This window comes from Triticum dicoccoides, chromosome 5B (assembly GCF_002162155.2).
Source record: "Triticum dicoccoides isolate Atlit2015 ecotype Zavitan chromosome 5B, WEW_v2.0, whole genome shotgun sequence".
Classification (NCBI taxonomy): Eukaryota; Viridiplantae; Streptophyta; class Magnoliopsida; order Poales; family Poaceae; genus Triticum; species Triticum dicoccoides.
In genome coordinates this window covers 475,569,568-475,589,713 of record NC_041389.1, presented here as the reverse complement: position 1 = coordinate 475,589,713, position 20,146 = coordinate 475,569,568, and the positions used below count along the sequence as shown (strand labels likewise).

At 48.4% G+C, this 20,146-nt stretch overlaps 1 protein-coding gene and 1 long non-coding RNA gene across 3 annotated transcripts; one reads left to right on the top strand and one right to left on the bottom strand.

Moving 5' to 3' along the window:
• Window positions 1–9,570: 9,570 nt before the first annotated feature.
• LOC119310946 (crooked neck-like protein 1) lies at window positions 9,571–11,990 on the top strand. Its single transcript, XM_037586566.1, has one exon. It carries the CDS (start codon window positions 9,711–9,713, stop codon window positions 11,829–11,831), a length of 2,121 nt encoding a protein of 706 aa, XP_037442463.1. The 5' UTR covers window positions 9,571–9,710; the 3' UTR covers window positions 11,832–11,990.
• Window positions 11,991–13,004: 1,014 nt separating this feature from the next.
• Window positions 13,005–15,913, bottom strand: LOC119310947. 2 transcript variants are annotated; one of them, XR_005150815.1, is made up of 7 exons: window positions 15,697–15,913; window positions 15,339–15,579; window positions 14,832–14,907; window positions 14,605–14,726; window positions 14,277–14,482; window positions 13,930–14,153; window positions 13,005–13,803 (listed from the first exon to the last, which is right to left on the bottom strand). It is a non-coding gene; the product is annotated as an uncharacterized LOC119310947 (long non-coding RNA). The 2 variants fall into 2 exon arrangements; XR_005150814.1 differs by having other exon boundaries at window positions 14,277–14,726.
• Window positions 15,914–20,146: the final 4,233 nt, after the last annotated feature.

The window sequence follows — 20,146 nt, the reverse complement described above, 5'->3', positions numbered from 1 at the left end:
TTAGCACTAGCGACAGATTGCATCGCGAGTAATTTTAGATAAAATGTAGCCGTGCTATTTATTGCACTACTTATTGTACTGTTTACTATTTTTAAAAACATTTTGGAAAATGTAACTTAAAAAAAGTATGAACATAATTTGAAATTTACATATTTTAAAAAATGTTCATGATCGTGCAAAAAAATGTTCATCCATTCTAAGAGGTTCCCAAATTCAAAAAAGTTCATGAAATTGAGAAAAGTACACCAATTTGAGAAAAAAACTTGAGTTTGAAAAATGTTCATGGATTTGAAAAGTTCACAAAATTTTGTAAAACGTTCATGAAATTGAAAAGTTCACTAATTTGAGAAAAGTTCATGAGTTAGAAAAAAGTTCATGGATTTAAAAAGTTCATGAAATTTCACAAATTTTCAATAGAAAGAGCTCAAAGTTCATGAATCGGAAAGAAAACAATGCATACAAGTTTAGGAATTTATAAAAAAGAGAGCTAAATTTCATAAAATATGAAAAAAAAATCATGCATTTGGAAAAAATATCACATATTTGAAACAAAATTCATGAAGTTTGGAAAAGAATTCACAAATTTGAAAAAGGTCTAGAGTTAAAAGTTAATGCTCTTGAAAAAAGTTCACGGATTTGAAAAAAGATCAGGGGCTAAAAATGTTCACAAAATTTGAAAAAGGAAAAAGGAATAAGAATAAGAAAAAAAGAGCCGAATTGAAAAACCAGAAAAAGGACTGCCCCGGCGAATGAGCAAACATCGCACGCAAGCTGTTGCCGGAAAAATAGTAAATGGGCCAAGCCTAATACTGAGCGGGGGTGTGCCCCGGTTAGCTAAAACTTCTGTAAGTGGAGCTGAGGGCCCGAAATAGGATCCGGGAGCGGGAAGGTCCCCTTTATGTTCACTTTTGCATCAAATAATTGACCATTCGCATAGGCTGTGGCAGGCGGATAAGTGATACTATATCACGGTTGTTATAACCTTGCAATTTACGAATTTGTTATTTTATTTAAAAATAGAGACATTTTTTGAAATTCAACACATGAATGTTTTTGAAAGTTTCAACCATTTTTTGGAAACATGAAAAAAAAATCCAAAATTAAGAAGAAATTTGAACAAATTGAAGAATTACTGAATTTAGAATGCGAACATGTTTTAAAATGCAAATAATTTTTGAATTTACGAACAAAATTATAAAATTAGGAACCTTTTTAAAAAATAATGAAGATTTAGAAAAATCGAATATTTTTTGAATTTATTAAAAAAAATGGAAATGGGGTCATTTTTTAAATTCTAGGCGACTTCTGAAAAGAAACATTAATTTTTTTTGTAATAAACATTCGAAGTTCCCGAACCTTATTTGAATAGAAAAATAAATTTACAAATAAAAAGGAACGAGGAAAAGAACAGGAACACACAAAAAATTAATATTACAAAGAGAAAAAGAATCAACTAAAGAGCTGGAAAACCTGGTTCGGGAACCTTCTAGAAGGTTCCCAAAATCGGACAAGAATCTTTTCCCGAAGCTAGATTCTGTAAAATGCACGCACAGCTCAGTGGTCGCTGCTAAATGGGCCGACCCTGCTCCTTGTTCGCTGAATTCCTTGTGCAAAACCACAACAGTCCGTCGCAATGAGCATCCCTTAGGAAATTCCTCTTAAGCGCTCCAAATCCTTCATTGCTGTGTATGGCTCGAGCAATACACAGCGCGTCGCGAGAGCTCATATACAACGCCTTTGGCGCCAGCTGAGCTAAGCTTATATATAGGTCGGCCCAGCTGCATTTTAGCTATATCGGTTGACTCATGGACCAGCGACCGTCGAACGACGACCAGTTGAGCACGAAGAGTTTACTTTTTTGGAGAAAGAAAAATGGTTCACAAGAATGAAATACAAAGTTCAACAAATCTTAAAAAGTTAAAGACATTTCAACAAAACACGAATTTTATAAAATTTCATGAATTTCAAACAAGTTTAGAATAATGGAAAAAGTTTAAGTCATTTTTCAAAAAAGTTAACAAAATTTCAAAAAAAGGCTCAAAAATTTGAGAGGATTCAAAACATGAATATTTTTGAAAAAATCAAAGTCAATAAAAGTTAACAAATTTGTGAAAATGTTCATGAATTTGACAAAAATGAAAAAGAAAAAACATACAAAACTGGCGCTGAAAAAAAGGGAAAACCACTCCAAATAAAATCTGGGAACCTTTTAGAAATTAATGATAGGGATTAAACATGGAGTAGTCATTTAAATTAATGATTGTCCGGTTATGATTGGTCTTGTTGTCATTGATATGTTTGAGGATCCCATTGCTCCCATTATATTTGGTATGCCATTTCTGAGACCTATAATAGCTATCATCAATGTTTTTGAAAGAAATGCGAGATTTGACCTTCGGATGTAGAATCCACCTGTTAGACACTACCCCAGAAAAAAAAGATGAAGATGTATGTAGGAGGGTATCATGGTAAATATCAAGAGCTATGGGCTTGAGATTATCACACCAAAGGAGAAGTAACCGTCACTACAATCGAGCTTACTAACCAAAAACAAAGCGCTTCATGGGAGGCAACCCATGCAAATAAGGTAGATGAAGAACTAGTTTGTTTCCTTTCTGTTGTTTCAATAAAGAGTGCTGAAGTATTTGATAGGTGGAAAATATGAGAAAAAGAATAGGCGATGTGGGCGGCATGGAGCTCGGACAGTCAAGGGCATGACCTCAAACCTTAATGGGGTGGGAGAACATGGACTAGTGGTTGGGAGAACATGGCTTCTCGTGGGAGGTTGACTAAGTTGACAAGTGGGGGCCGCCTGTAAGTGAGAAAGGTGTGCATGGGTGCGACTACCGTTGGATCTCTCGTAGATGGTTGCGATTAGATCACGCGTACTGGTTTGTTTTTTATGTCTAAATGCTCACGCGCTCGCGGTTGGGCACGTTAGTTGGGTTGGCGTGGTTGCGCCTGTGTTTTTTTTCTCTGTATTTTTGTTTTTCTTTGTGACCCATGATTTAAGTATGGTTTGAATTAACCCAAATTCAAACCATTTCAAAGTCTTTGAACACAAACTATTCACATAAACTAGGGTAAATATATATCTTAGGAAAATATTTTGCCCTTGTGCAAAATTTTAAAAGGTTTTTATATGCATAAAAAAAACCATATGCCCAGCAATTAAATTCCAAATGGTTTTAGGTTTAAGAAATGGTCATTTTGATTTTCAAAACTCCAAATATGCACTGAAATAGAGGAATGTAATGTTTCTATGTGTATAGCCTAAATTTTTAAAAATTGGGATGTGACATGTTCTAAGTCAAACTTAATTAAGTCCTATCAGGTCTATCAAAACATATACCAATATTTATAACACCAAATTAGTTTCATTAGATTATTCACAAAATATATTTTCATACTGCTATATATTTTTTGAACTTTTCAGACTATATATATGATGTATACATGGTCAAACTTAAAGAGGTTTGACTTATCTTTACCTAATAATAAAGCAAATTGGGTTTCTTTCGTCCGTTATGGCATCTTTCCGAAAAGTTCCTCTATTTCAGAGAATTCAACCCGCAGTTCTGTTTTAAGTTAAAACAAATCGTTTTTTCATGGTTTACACAAAAGTCCCTCTGTTTTGTTGAAATCAACCCGCAGTCCTGATTTAAGTCACACCTGAACTGTTATTTTACATTTTTCTAACTCCGATTTGAACATGTTATATATGAAATTTGTTTAAAAAAATGTAGAATATGAATATGAGATTATTTTCACATGTTAAGTATTTTTAAATATTATTTTAGAATATATTTACGTCAAATAAATGATTTTCTAAATTATCCATATCTTTTAAACCGTAACTTCGATTTTAACACATTATATATGAAATTTTATTAGAAAAATATGTGAAATCTAAATATGATGTTAATTTTACCTGTTAAATATTTTTAAATCTCATTTTGGGAGCAAACTTATAATTTATAGCGTAACCATTTTCCTTTCGTACTGGCGGCGACCCGGATTGCAAATAAACACCCCACTATAACAATATAGGGAAAAGAAAACATCTTAACTATACATGCATACCTCTGAAAAATGTTGCAGGGGAAAACAATAGATTTCTCATCTCGAGAGTGAGAGAAAGCGAGAGAGGAAGAGAGAGAGGGAGGGAGGGAGAGGGAGAGAGACGCCTTAGGATTAAACATATTCAAACACATTTTTTTGTGAACACCGAGGCCATAGCCGGCAAGGGTGAGAAGAAGGATAAGCGGCAACTGTTTGAGGGAGAAGCAATGAGACTCAACGCACATTCATTAGCTCATCGGCTGGGGTTAATATACAGATTACAGAAGGCCACAGCCGAGGCGATCGTGCGCCACTACACACTGATCGTGTCCCACGATCACACGCACTCACATGTACAGAGATTGACTGAATACAGGTGTAGTACGGCGTATATGCAGTGTACTCTAACACCCCCCCCCCCGCAGTCGTGACGTCGGTGGAGGCGACGCAAAGGCTGGACCTGAACTGGAGGAAAATGTCCGAGGCCAACCCTTTCGTCATGATATCAGCCAGCTGCTGTGTGGTGGGGACGTGGATGACGCAAAACTCACCCAGCGCGACGCGCTCCCGGACAAAGTGGATGTCAAGCTCCACATGTTTCGTGCGCCGATGATGAACTGGGTTCGCCGACAGGTACACAGCTGAAACATTGTCGCAATAGATGATCGTCGCTGCTCGGAGAGGAAGGAGAAGCTCGCCAAGCAGCTGACGAAGCCACACGCATTCAGCGACGGTGTTGGCCACCCCTCTGTACTCAGCTTCCGCGCTGGAACGGGACACCGTCGCCTGGCGTTTGGATGACCAGGAAACAAGGGCGTCGCCAAGATAGACGCAGAAGCCGGAGGTGGAGCGCCGGGTGTTAGGGCACCCAGCCCAGTCAGCGTCGGTGTAGGCGCGGAGTTCCAGCGTAGACGAAGCAGGAAGATGAAGCCCGAGCGACAACGAGCCACGCACGTAGCGCAGGACTCGTTTGATCAAGTTCTGGTGGCACTCCCGTGGATCGTGCATGTGGAGGCAGATCTTCTGCACTGCGTAGGCAAGCTCTGGGCGCGTGATCGTCAGATACTGAAGAGCGCCGGCGAGGCTGCGGTACGCGGAGGGGTCAGCGACGCGCGGCCCGTCAGTCTAGGGCAGCTTGCCCTTGGTGTCGATGGGTGTCGGCAAAGACTTGCAGGAGTCCATGCCAGCACGCTCAAGGATGTCCTCAGCATACTGTTCCTGACAAAGGAAGAAGCCGGCGGCACAGCGCATCACACGGATGCCAAGGAAGAAGTGGAGTGGACCCAGATCCTTCATTGCAAATTCCGCGGCGAGCCGAGCGAAGATGCGGTGAAGAAGAGCCGGCGTGGACGCAGTGAGGATTATGTCATCGACATAAAGGAGCAAGAAGGCCGCGTCATTGCTGGATACGTAGGTGAATAGTGACGAGTCCGAGCGCGTGGCAGTGAAGCCGATCGCCCGCAAGAATCCGGCGAAGCGCAAGAACCAGGCTCTCTGGGCCTGCTTGAGGCCGTAGAGCAATTTTGTGAGCCGACAGACATGATCGGGCTTGGCGGGGTCGACGAAGCCAGCTGGTTGCACACAATAAACCTCCTCGTCGAGCGTGCCGTGGAGAAATGCGTTCTTCACGTCGAGCTGGTGGACAGGCCACCGGCGCGAGGCAACGATGGTGAGCACAGTGCGAATGGTGGCAGGCTTGACCACCGGGGAGAAAGTTTCACCGTAGTCGACGTCGGCGCGTTGATGAAAGCCTCTGACCACCCACCGAGCTTTATAATGCTCAAGCGAGCCATCGGCACGAGTTTTGTGGCGGAAGACCCATTTGCCGGTGATGAGGTTCGCCCGGGGAGGCTGAGGCACGAGCTCCCAGGTACGGTTGCTGACGAGGGCCGCAAATTCCTCCCGCATGGCCGCGAGCCAGTTAGGATCACGGACGGCGATGCGGACGGAGCTGGGGAGCGGCGAGATCGCAGTGCTCGGCGAGGCGGTGGAGGCGTCGTAGTAGCGAGGGTTGGGCCGAAAGATGCCGGCCTGCCCTCGCGTGACCATTTGACGCGGAGGAGACGGCGGTAGCGTAGTCGGAGGCGAGGTCGACGCAGCCGAGTCGTCAGAAGGAGCGCGCGGTGCAGTTTCTGAATCAGAACTGCAGACAGTCGAGGGTGAGGCAGACGATGAAGTAGAGCCGTGCGATGGAGATCGGACGGTCTCGTTCGAACGCACCGAGCGCGCGCGCGAGTCTGACAGATCCGAGCGGTCCACCGAAGATCCAGCGGCCCCTGTTAAAAGCGGCGATTCGCGCGCGGCGACCGGGCCGGGCGCAGCAGGGACAGCAGGGCGATGGAGAACCTGCAAAACAGGGGCAGCCGCAGGTGGTACAGGGGCAGCTGCAGGTGGAGTGGTGGGTGGTGTAGTGGCGAAGGGGAAGATGTCTTCATGGAAATACACATGACGACAAGTGAGCATGCGCCGCAAGACAGGATCAAAACACCGATACCCACGGTGATCAGGGGGATAACCCAGGAACACACACGCAGTGGAGCGACAGTCAAGCTTGTGACGTGCGGTGGAAGTGGTATTGGGGTAGCAAAGGCACCCAAACACGCGGAGATGGCCGTAGTCAGGAGCGACGCCGAGCAGCAATTCATGAGGTGTGCGCGGTGTGCTGGTGTGACAGGGTCGTCTGTTGAGCATAAAGGTAGCAGTGTTGAGGGCTTCAGCCCAGAAGCGAGGTGGCATGGAGGCGTGCAGAAGGAGAGTGCGCACACTATCATTCAGGGTACGGAGAATGCGTTCTGCTTTACCGTTTTGCCGACTGGTGTAAGGACAGGAGAGACGAAGGACAGCGCCATGCGTTGCGAAGAAATCACGGGAAGAAGCGTTGTCAAATTCACGCCCGTTGTTAGTCTGAAGAGAAAAAATGGGTAGTTGAAACTGAGTGCGCACATATGCAAAGAAGGCACACAAGATGAGAGGCACGTCAGACTTGTGTTTCAGTGGGAAAGTCCACACAAAATGGATGTAATCATCGAGAATTACCAAGTAGAACTAATAAACCGAGATGCTAACAACGGGCGAGGTCCATACATCAAGATGTAACAATTGGAAGGGAAAGTATGTACAACTATTGGACTGATGAAAAGGTAAACGAGTGTGTTTCCCTACGCGACAGGCATCACACAGATGTAACGCAGACTTGCTGAAACTAAACTGAAGCTGACTAGCAACATGCTGAACTGAAGCAGAACCAGGGTGCCCAAGGCGCTGATGAAGTAGATCGACAGCAGCAACGCCAGCGAACGGGGAGTGCACCGGGGAAGAAGCTGCGACAGGATACAAATCACCGGGGGAGTCACATCGGAGAATCGCCGCCTTAGTTCGAAGGTCCTTAACAGAGAAGACAAGCAAGTCAAATTCAACTGTAACAGGGTTATCGCGACATAACTGACGAACAGACATAAGATTTTTGATAAGAGATGGAGCAAGTTGCACATTGCGCAGTTGGAGAGGAGAAGGCCGGTGATGAGAGAGCCTACACCCGTGTGCGTGATGGGCAGGTGCTCACCACTGCCGACGATAATGTGAGAGTGAGAACTGGAAGGATAAATAGTGTGGAGATTACCAGGGGAGTTGGTCATGTGAGACGCGGCGCCGGAATCCATATACCAGTCTGAGGAGCCGCCAGAGGAAGACGGCCCGGCAGTGGCGCTGTGAAGGGTGGCCTGCAGCGAGGCCATGCCCAGGGGCTGGTACGGCGCGACCGGTCCACCAGGGGCGCCATACGGAGGCGGCGCGGCATAGCCTGGAGGTGGCGGAGCGGAGCCGTAGCCGTAGTTGTACGCGCTCGCGGCTGGAGCATGGGGAGCGGCGAACATCGCCTGCTGGTGTGGAGTGCCGGGGCGGGGGCCGAGCACGCCAGCCCCCGAAGCACGCCACGGCATGGGCCAGGCTTGTACGAGCCCAGTCCAGGAGTTGGCTCCTGGAGCAGGAGCAGGAAGACCGCCCGGGCGTGGGACGCCAGACGGGGCCGAGGGAGAGCCGCCTCCACCACCACGACCGCGGCGGCGCTGGCGGCCACGTCCACGCGAGGTGCCGGTGTCGGAGGAGGGCGGGGACGGCGTCGGTGGCGAGGCAGGTGGGGGCAGAGGAGGAACGCCCGCGCCGCGCCCGGCGACCAGGGCGTGCGTCCCCTGCTGGCGCGCACTCTGTTCGGCACGAAGTTCCTCAAGCAGGAGGAAGGAGCGCGCCTGAAGAAACGAGGGAAGCAGGGTCCGCGCCGTGAGGTGCGGGATGGCCCCGTGGTACTGGCGCCCGAGCCCGCAGAGGAGATGGAAGAGTGGCTGAGTGTCGTCCACGGGCTGGCCGAGATCACGCAGCTGGTCGGTGTACGACTTGAGCTTCTTGCAGTAATGCATGATGGTCATGTCGCCTTGCACGACGGCGTGGTACTCGGCGTCGACGTAGACGGCGCGGGCAAGTTGATTGTCGCGGAAGATGCCGTCGATGGCCGCCCACACGGTGAGCGTCGTGTCTTCGTTCTGCATCACGGCGTCGAGGAGGTCCGGCGCGACGGTGGTGTTGAGCCAGTGAAGGACGGCATGGTCAGCCATCACCCACTCGGGATCGTCGGGGCGCTGGACGGCGTCGGCGTCGACGTGGTCGCGTAGCCCGAACATGCCAATGACCGTGTCAAAGTGGCGGCGCCACTGCGCGTAGTTGCCGACGAGGAGATCCAGAGTGACAGGCACGTGCCGGCGGATGTCGATCGTCTGCAAGACCGGCGAGGGGAGAGTAGTGACTGGCGGCACGACGACGGTTGGCGGCGAAGCGGCAACCAGCACGGCAGGCAGGATCGCAGGAGGAGGTGGGACAGGGGCGACGGGAGCGGCAGGGCCGTCAGGTGCAGGAGGAGGAGGAGCATCGCCCATGGCAGCGGAAGAGGGATCGAGGACCGGAGCAAAGGGATTGATCGGGTCAGGGGTATCTGATACCATGTTTGAGGGAGAAGCAATGAGACTCAACGCACATTCATTAGCTCATCGGCTGGGGTTAATATACAGATTACAGAAGGCCACAGCCGAGGCGATCGTGCGCCACTACACACTGATCGTGTCCCACGATCACACGCACTCACATGTACGGCGTATATACAGTGTACTCTAACACAAATATGATGCCTCACAAAAATAAAGGAGATGGACCTATTATGATCTTGGGTGATGGTTGTTGGGTTAAGAGTGTGCGTTATGTTTTCTCTCTCGTTACAACGCATGGGCTCTCTTGCTAGTGACAAACCTAAAACTTCAATATTTTACGAGTAGAACGTAAGGAGGACGCGCTGTCAGGGTTGAGTTTTTTTTGACGGGTCTGTCAGGGGTTGAGTTTGCAGCGCCGGGTTGTCCCAACCCCCGAGTCCCAAACCGTGTTCATGTTTGTTTCGGACCCTTTTCTCCTATTTTACGCGCAAAAGTTCTTCCCGAAAAAGAACTTGAACGGCGGTACTACGGGACTCGATCGAGCGCCACGACTCCACGAGACGCTCGTGTGCTCGACCGATCTGCCCCGCCCCTCGCGCGGCCTCCTTCCACCGGCCCCCTATTATCCCTCTCCTCCCGACACCCTAACCCTAGCACAAACACCAGCGACCGGTCATGGCGCTCACCACCCGCAGAGGCGGCGGCGCGGACCAAGCGAGCCTCGGCTTCCTCACGAACCGCGACACGGAGGTCAGGCTCCCCCGCGCGACGCGGGTGAAGAACAAGGCGCCAGCGGGGGTCCAGATCACCGCCGAGCAGATCCTCCGGGAGGCCCGGGAGCGGCAGGAGCCCGAGATCCGCCCGCCCAAGCAGAGGATAACCGACGCCGACGAGCTCGCGGACTACCGGCTCGGCGAGCGCAAGAGATTCGAAGGCCTCGTCACTCGCGGCGGCGTCCCGGCGTGGGTCAAGTATGCTCGGTGGGAGGAGGGGCAGGGGGACCTCGCCCGGGCTCGCTCCGTCTACGAGCGCGCCCTGGACCTGGACGCCGCCCGCCGCGACCACGCGCTCTGGCTCAAGTACGCCGAGTTCGAGATGCGCAGCCGGTGCGTCAGCCACGCGAGGAACGTCTGGGACCGTGCCGTCTCGCTCCTCCCCCGCGTCGACCAGCTGTGGCACAAGTACATCCACATGGAGGAGCTGCTTGGTGCCGTCGCCAATGCTCGCCAGCTCTTCGAGCGCTGGATGGCATGGCGTCCCGACATTGCTGCCTGGAACTCGTACATCAAGTTCGAGCTGCGGTATGGGGAGGTTGACCGCGCAAGGGCGATCTATGAGAGGTTTGTCGGTGAGCACCCACGGCCCGACACGTTCGTCCGATATGCCAAGTTCGAGATGAAACATGGAGGAGTAGAGCGGGCGCGGCGCGTGTATGAGCGTGCATCGGAACAGCTTGTGGATGATGAAGACGCGGAGGTTCTGTTTGTAGTGTTTGCCGAGTTCGAGGAACAACGCCGGGAGGTGGAGCGGGCTCGTGCGATATACAAGTATGCACTTGACAGAGTGCCCAAGGGCAAGGCTGAGGACCTTTACAGGAAGTTCCTGGCATTTGAGAAACGATTTGGTGACCGTGAGGGGATTGACGATGCCATTGTGGGCAAGCAGAGGTTCCAATATGAAGATGAGGTGAGGAATAACCCACTCAATTACGACTCATGGTTTGATTACATCAGGCTGGAGGAGAGCGCTGGTAATAAGGACAGGATAAGGGATGTGTACGAGAGGGCTATCGCAAATGTTCCCCCTGCACAAGAGAAGCGGTACTGGCAGAGGTACATATACCTTTGGATGAACTATGCTCTGTATGAGGAACTTGATGCACAGGACATGGAGAGGACCCGGGAGGTCTATAGGGCGTGTCTGAAACTCATTCCGCACAAGAAGGTTACATTTGCGAAGTTGTGGCTGATGGCTGCGCAGTTTGAGATAAGACAGAAGAACATGAAGGCTGCACGGAGGATTCTTGGCAATGCAATAGGTATGGTGCCCAAGGGGAAATTATTCAAGGAGTACATTGAGATCGAGCTTCACCTCGGCAATTTCGACCGCTGTAGAACTCTATATGAGAAGTATATTGAATGGTCTCCAGCAAACTGTTATGCCTGGAGGAAGTATGCTGAGCTCGAAAAGAGCCTTCGCGAGGCTGACCGCGCTCGATCAGTATATGAGCTTGGTATCGCACAGCCATCCCTTGATACGCCTGAGGTTCTTTGGAAGGAGTACTTGCAGTTTGAAATTGATGAAGGTGAGTTTGGTAGGGCAAGGGAACTCTACGAGAGACTGCTTGATAGAACAAAGCATCTGAAGGTATGGATCAGCTACGCCGAATTCGAGGCCTCAGCTGGCTTGGCAGAAGACAATGGAAGTGAGGTGAATAAGAATGATGCTGGTTACCAGGAACAGCAGATCGAGCGGGTCCGGATGTGTCGAGCTGTCTTTGAAAGGGCATTCGACTATTTCAGGACCAATGCTGCAGAGCTAAAGGAAGAAAGAGCAATGCTCCTGGAAGAATGGCTCAAAAAAGAGTTGGGTTTTGGTGATCTTGGTGATGTCGCCCTAGTGCAGAAGAAGGCGCCAAGGAAAGTGAAGAGGAAGAGACCACTGCCCACAGATGATGGCTCCAATGTTGCGTACGAGGAGTACGTTGATTATATCTTCCCTGGTGAAGCCACGCTGGCATCAGGCCTGAAGATATTGGCAGCTGCTTACAAGTGGAAGAAGCAGAAGTCTTTTTGATTGACATGTTGAGTTTCACAATTAATCTAGATAGTTGTAGGATTGCAACTTGGAAACAGTACGGAGACATCATTCTGTTGGTTGCCAATTGTCATTTCTTACTCTTATTCCTGTAGCCTCAGTTTGAATGTTTGTTGATTGATATTCCTGCTGTATTCAGTTTCACCATTTAATCTACTCCCTCCGTCCCATAATATAAGAACGTTTTTGACACTTCAAAAACGTTCTTATATTATGGGACGGAGGGAGTAGATCAGAAGGATTACCATTTGACATAACGGTAATTAACAGTACTGCTATAGGCTCTGAACCGTATTCAAAATTCAAATGTGAGACGTGAACACTCTGCAGACATTCACTTTCAAAGTCGCCCGAATAGGTTGGAGTTTACAGTGGCCGCTTGATGGTATTGTGTCCATGCGCGTCCAAACCCTGACTGAACAGGGTCATATTTTTCACTACTTTACTTAATTTTGTGTTCCTTTCTGTGCTGTCTAATGCAAGTGTTTTCTACGGATATTCGTTTTTGAGCCTGGGCTCAGATGCTCCTGAAATCAAAGCCGGACGTTCACATCTGAATCCGTGCACATCATTGTATTTCTGAAGCGTATATCAAATAAAATAGCGCAGACACGTGATGCATTAAATGTCACGGCAGGGCGTGGATCAGGTACTCCACGAACGGCTCAGCTATGTTTCGGTGCTGGTCTGAGCCGTCCCAAGCACTAGCAACATAGCTGTTCTGTTAGCACTTAGCAGCATGCTTAGGCCCTCATTGGATTGTTTTTTTTTTGCGGGGCCCTCATTGGATTGGTGTTTCACCGTGCCGTATACCATTGTAATATGTACGGAGCTCGATCCATCGTTTTCTTTTCCATGCAAAAATCAATTAAGTGCGACCGATATTATACACTTTTTTTGAGGGGGATATTATACACCTTTAAAATAAATACAGGTGTATAAAAATACACCGATGCCAAGCCAGGCCCGAATGTTCTTGTTCTTTTGTTCTGGCAATTTACTTTGCTTCGTCCAATTAGCTTGCAAGAAAAAAAAATTCCTCCACATACTCTAGTTTGTATTAATTATTATCATCCCCTGACAGGGGCCGTTTGTACTGAAGGGTAGCACCCTTAACCAGTCAACCTCTAAGCGTTTCCTCTAGACAATGCATTTGCCTATCAGAAAATAATGAATATCATGTGTGGCCAATGAATTCTGTTTTTGTTATACAACTGTCATGTCTCTTTTTTTTTTGCAGGGGAAACTGTCATGTCTCTAACCACAAGAGGAACAAGCGTGGAGCAAATGCTTACTTAAACACACTAGAAAATCCTCGATAACCAACATTTTGAATAGTACATTTCATATTTCTGCAACTCCAAGCGGCATTGTGCATGTCGTCCGGCGGTTTCCTTCCATGCCGCAGTTTTTGCATTTGCCAGGCTTCCATGGTTTCCTCGGAGCATCGTCTCTGTCCGGGCAGCCCCGGAGGTAGTGTGCTTATGTCCCTCTCACCGACATATGCTATAGAATCTTCTCCGCTTGCTCAGACCCTCGTAAGCCGCCTTTTCGCTGCCATTTGTTGGCCTGCCGACCCCACATTGCTTATCAGGAGGCGCTAGACCTTGAAGGGCATTCCAGAGTTATCTTGGTTACCATTATCAGCACCAACATAGTAAACCAATCTACCCTGTTTGAGTCTCTCATTATGGTCTTCAAAACCTAAACCATCCCTCTCCGCCGCCAATGGTGCGCTCATCGTGTGTTCAAATGCTTTGGCACTCGCGTTGCCTGTCCACACGGTCTGCATAGCTTTCAGGTAAGTGTCGAGTGTCTGCATGTGAATGACAATTTCACTGAACTATCCATCTGATGTTGAACCAGGTCCAGGAGGAGCATGTACCTCCCTGGTCCAGCAATTCACAATATGCTTCACCGGGATCTCCCCCAGAAGAAGTACGTCCATGACCTGTCCCAGCAGAATTTTGTGATCAATCAAGTATCTTCCTAGGGGTACGAGTCGGATCTAGCAGCTTCTTTTCATGTAGGAAAACATCTTACTATGCATGTATCGTACTAGTGAACAAGGTCTTACCCGCAAAGCATGGCTGCACAACATTCCAGTGTGCTCGAATTGTCCACACTCGCATGTAAACTCAGACCGGTCATTATTGACTGTGAGTACTCAACCCTGCTCCACTTCTCTCTTCTTGACGCATTGTTGTGTGTTCTAATATACTTCTCCATCTTCTCCACCTCAGGTAACATTGTAAGATGTTCCTTCAATCGGTAGCTAACCAAACTCCGAACCGCCCGACCCTGAAATGTTTTGGTGTTAGCCGTTCTCATGAAATGTTAATTACCTAACTATAAAACTAGTATACATGACATCAGTACAGTTCATAAAGAAATTATGCACCAACAATTCAAAAATTGACTTACAATCATTGTCCTCTTCTCCTCGTAGCTCTCTCACGCTCCCGATCAAATTCCAACCCTCATATACTGCTTAACAAATACATGCGTTGGGCTGGCATGTATGTCTTCAGCATGTTATTTGCGCTCTTGCTGCGTTGTGTGCTCGTCATCTTGGCACAGAAAACCCCCTTGAAATATGGTTTTCCCCATTTCTTCCTGATTTCGTATATCTGGGTAATGTACGGGTGCTTCCGCAAATCATACTTATCCAATAGCATAGCCCACGCCTTCTCAAATTCATCTTCAGTTAACATGTGATTGACAACCTTGTAATACTCAGCCTGGAACTCACCTTCTTCGTGTATACAGGACCCAATGTCTCCTTCACCTTTTTCAGCACATGTCATTTGCACCACCTATGCACAGTATCCGGATAAACTTTGTTGATTGCCACCTCCATGGCTCTGTTTTGGTCTGCCATAAGAACACCCAGCCATCAGTTCTTCCAGAATACTAGTTTGTTTCTTTTTGTTAAATGTGTACATGGCTAGAAATCTTTACAAGAAAGAAATGGCTCACCAGTCAGGACAGTCTTAGGGGCAGGTCCTCCCATTATTCGCAAAAACTCAGCAAAAACCCAGTCAAAGCTCTCTACCTGTTCATCTCACAGCAGAACACCAACAAGGATTTATGCTTTGGAAATGACTTTTAAGTGTTAACACCCACAAACAACCCAAATTGCATATCATACAGGTTTGTCCTGTATGTACTAATGTAGTGTCAAATGTGACCACGTCCCCAAAGATCATGCATTAGCTTAATAATATACGGTGTACTGAATTGAGCTTGTACAAATTGGAAAATACAGACTAAGGCTGGGCAGTGCGCCACCAGACCGGACCCAAAAGTGACCACTTCTACTGTACTGCTTACTTTTCTGTTCAAATAAGATTCAGATGCAAATGCTTCAGGAACAGATATTTCAATTTATATTTGCGCTAATCGTTAGGACTGAACTCTTTTTCCTACCATTCCTGCACTCGTATCAAGCACAGAAAGGCAAAAAGGCAGGGCGCTGATTCTCACCTTTTTGTCCAAGGTTCACTCTGTCAGTTGACTGGGCAGAGCTTGTCGGAGAAGCATCTTTCCGCCGACGAACGTCTCCGCGCTATCCGCCATGGCTCTCGCCACCGAGCTGTTGGCCACAACTAGAATTTGCATTTGAGCCCGCTGGGACTCCCAGGTCCTCCTTGTTCCGCGGCAACAAGGCAAGGGAAATCGAATTTGGGTGCTTAGGTTGTCGGCGAACTCCTGCCGCAACGGAAACCTGAAAGCCGGCCGGCGGAGCGGACAACAACATTGCCCGTCGTCAACTATCTTTCACAGGAAAAATGGCAGATCTAAGATTATATGAAAGAACATTGTCGGATCTGCATCAACTAACCTGTCAATGGCGTCTAGAAGGAACTCCAGGCCAGAATCTTCCATTTTTTTCCTTCCTCGCAGGGGGTACAATGGGCGCCGCCGGAAATAGCATTAAAAGTGGAAGCTCAAGAAAGAGATAGTCTGGGTTGGGCTAATCGACCGCATGACGAGGGTTTCCAGAAAGAACCAGCTCGTTCAGGGCCGCCGCTTCGCCCGTCTCTTCCCTAACGCATGCGTCCTATCTGATCCAGGGCTCGTTTTCATTCCTAACGATCTGGTCCACGGACCAGAAAGCCCACCCGACCTCGTCGTCCCACCGATACGGTCTGGGCCCACCGTAGCACAACTGTTCCGCCCTGTATATCGGCGTAGTCCTCTGTTTCCATGATTTCTTTCACATGTGTTAGCACGTTTTTCTCGGACCCGAAGCGAGGAATTGACGCTAGCGATTTCGGGAGCATCTGCGCTCGGGCACCGAATCGCTGTTTCCGTGTTTTCTATATTTAATATCCCCTGCAACTATGTAACCCAATTTGTTGTTTTACCATACGGTAGAGGAGTCTCATTATGCAGTTGTTGTGCACGAAGGGGTTTCTTTACGGGGATTTATTTTGAGGGTACAACTTTAATCACATAACAACTTTTTGCTGGACGTTAGGCGACAGTGAGCAGCAGCGAGGCTGTCGAAGGGCGAGCGGTAGCAAGGCTCGGGGAAGCCGGCAAGGCCTTCGCCAGGAATGAGCCATAGTCGGCAACCAGTGGAGGTGAATCCGAAGGTCGACAGTTCAGGTGCGAGGGATGCAGGGTTTACCAGGTTAGATGGATAACCGAGGGCGGCGGCAAGCACGACGGTGGAGGGAGGGCAGGGAGGCGAGGTGATAGCCGGAGCGCCACTGGTCGCGGGCGGCAGAGGCAGGCGGTCGTGGGTGGTTCAGATCAAGATCATGGTGAAGAAAATGAACAATGCTCTTTTAAAAAAGAATCAGATCTATTATAAAAATTCACTGGAAGTACAAAGCACCGCAAATATAATAAAAATTACTTCTAGGTTCATGAACCACCGAACGATCATTGTTGCCGTCAGAACCAGCCGCGGTCGTCGCACCTATACAGAGCCATCCTAACCTTGTCGATGTCAGCTACGAAGTCTTCATGCACGTGCCCCTAAGGACTAGCGCCCTGGAGCCACAGTCCTCGCCATTGAATCCTTAACATGATTTGAAGAACCTTACAACAAATCTTGCCATTCCGTACGAACGACAAGAAACCCTAAAATCACCGCCCTGACGAGCTGACAGGAAACTATGTCGGAGCTTCATCTGACGGATAAACTTGAGGAGGATCAAAACCCGGAAGACCGACTCAAAGAAAAAGTGCCGCCATACGTCTGAGCACCGCCCCTGCGAGGACTAAAACCCTACCTATCTACTAGCAAGGGCCGAGGCACCAGGAATCCCCTCCCCACCAACGGCCACCGAAGAGGCAGGCCGAGGGGAGACAAAACCACATGCTCGCCGATGGAGATCGATGGGAGGATTGACTTTTGCTAGTTTCCTTGCGAGAGAGGGAAGAAAAGGGACCGATCCTGAGATTTCAGTGAACAATGCTTTTTAGAAGATAGGATATCTACCGTTTCCTTTACATCCAACGGCTTAGAAGAATTGAGTAGCTCAATTTCTTTGAGTCGACTCACCCAGCCAAGCCCTAATTAAGGTGGTAGGAGTAGTTCAAATGCACCAAGATACTGACTTAGAGCAACTCCAGGAGCAATGTTGGAGATCGTTGCAGAAAATGAAAAATTTCTACGCATCACCAAGATCAATCTATGGAGCAACTAGCAACGAGAGAGAGAGGAGTGCATCTTCATACCCTTGAAGACCGCGAGACGGAAGCGTTACAAGAACGCGGATGAGGGAGTCGTACTCGAAGCAATTCAGATCACGGTGGACTCCGATCTTAGCGCCGAACAACGGCACCTCCGCGTTCAACACACGTGCAGCCCGCTGACGTCTCCTGCGCCTTGATCCAGCAAGGAGGAGGGAGAGGTTGAGGAAGAGGGCTCCAACAGCAGCACGACGGCGTGGTGATGATGGAGAGGCAGTACTCCGGCAGGGCTTCGCCAAGCTCTTACGGAGGAGGAGAGGTGTTGGGGAGGGGAGGGGCTGCGCATTAGGTGTGTTGTGCAGCCCTCCCCTCGCCCCTCTATTTATAGGAGGAGGAGGAAGGGGGCCGACCCCCTCTAGATGAGATCTAGAGGGGGGGGTAAGGGGGGGGGGACTTGCCCCCCAAGCAAAGGGGGCGCCCCCTTTAGGGTTCCCCCCCCCAACCCTAGGTGCATGGGACCAAGGGGGGGAGGGTGCGCCCAGCCCTCCAAGGGCTGGTTCCCTTCACACTACGGCCCACGAGGCCCTCCAGGAGAGGTGGCCCCTCCCGGTGGACCCCCGGAACCCTTCCGGTGGCCCCGGTACAATACTAGTATGCCCCCGAACTTTTCCGGCAACCGTATGACAACTTCCCATATATAAATCTTCACCCCGGGACCATTCCGGAACTCCTCGTGATGTCCGAGATCTCATCCGGGACTCCGAACAACATTCGGTAATCACATACAAGTCTTCCTAATAACCCTAGCGTCATCGAACCTTAAGTGTGTAGACCCTACGGGTTCGGGAATCACACAGACATGACCGAGACAGCTCTCCGGCCAATAACCAACAGCGGGATCTAGATACCCATGTTGGGTCCCACATGTTCCACGATGATCTCATCGGATGAACCATGATGTCGAGGATTCAAGTAATCCCGCATACAATTCCCTTTGTCAAACGGTACGTTTACTAGCCCGAGATTCGATCGTCGGTATCCCAATACCTCGTTCAATCTCGTTACCGGCAAGTCACTTTACTCGTTACATAATGCATGATCCCGTGGCTAACCACTTAGTCACATTGAGCTCACTATGATGATGCATTACCGAGTGGGCCCAGAGATACCTCTCCGTCATACGGAGTGACAAATTCCAGTCTCGATTCATGCCAACCCAACAGACACTTTCGGAGATACCTGTAGTGCACCTTTATAGTCACCCAGTTACGTTGCGACGTTTGGTACACCCAAAGCACTCCTACGGTATCCGGGAGTTACACAATCTCATGGTCTAAGGAACTGATACTTGACATTAGAAAAGCTTTAGCAAACGAACTACATGATCTTGTGCTATGCTTAGGATTGGGTCTTGTCCATCACATCATTCTCCTAATGATGTGATCTCGTTATCAATGACATCCAATGTCCATAGTCAGGAAACCATGACCATCTGTTGATCAACGAGCTAGTCAACTAGAGGCTCACTAGGGACATCTTGTGGTCTATGTATTCACACATGTATCACTGGTTTCGGTTAATATAATTATAGCATGAACAACAGACAATTATCATGAACAAGGAAATATAATAATAATCATTTTATTATTGCCTCTAGGGCATATTTTCAACAGTCTCCCACTTGCACTAGAGTCAATAATCTAGTTACACTATGATGAATCGAACACCCATAGAGTTCTGGTGTTGATCATGTTTTACTTGCGGAAGAGGTTTAGTCAACGGATCTGCGACATTCAGATCCGTATGCACTTTGCAAATATCTATGTCTCCATCTTGAAAATTTTCACGAATGCAGTTGAAGCGACGCTTGATGTGCCTTGTCTTCTTGTGAAACCTGGGCTCCTTGGCAAGGGCAATAGCCCCAGTGTTGTCACAGAAGAGAGTGATCGGCCCCGACGCATTGGGAAGAACTCCTAGGTCGGTGATGAACTCCTTCATCTAGATTGCTTCATGCGCTGCCTCCAAGGCTGTCATGTACTCCACTTCACATGTAGATCCCGCCACGACGCTTTGCTTGCTGCTGCACCAGCTTACTGCCCCACCATTCAAAATATACACGTATCCGGTTTGTGACTTGGAGTCATCCAGATCTGTGTCGAAGCTAGCATCGACGTAACCCTTTACAACGAGCTCTTCATCACCTCCATAAATGAGAAACATATTCTTAGTCCTTTTTAGGTGCTTCAGGATATTCTTGACCGCTGTACAGTGTTCCATGCCGGGATTACTTTGTTGCCTAGATACCAAACTCACGGCAAGGTTTACATCAGGTCTGGTACACAACATGGCATACATAATAGACCCTATGGCCGAGGCATAGGGGATGACACTCATCTTTTCTTTATCTTCTGCTGTGGTCGGGGATTAAGCCGAGCTCAATTTCACACCTTGCAACACAGGAAAGAACCCCTTCTTGGACTGATCCATATTGAACTTCTTCAATATCTTATCAAGGTATGTGCTTTGTGAAAGACCTATGAGGCGTCTCGATCTATCTCTATAGATCTTGATGCCTAATATATAAGCAGCTTCTCCAAGGTCCTTCATTGAAAAACACTTATTCAAGTAGGCCTTTATGCTGTCCA

What these genes read in the sequence shown, in the direction of transcription:
- LOC119310946 (XM_037586566.1), top strand. Translation starts at nt 9,711, where the DNA reads ATGGCGCTCACCACCCGCAGAGGCGGCGGCGCGGACCAAGCGAGCCTC.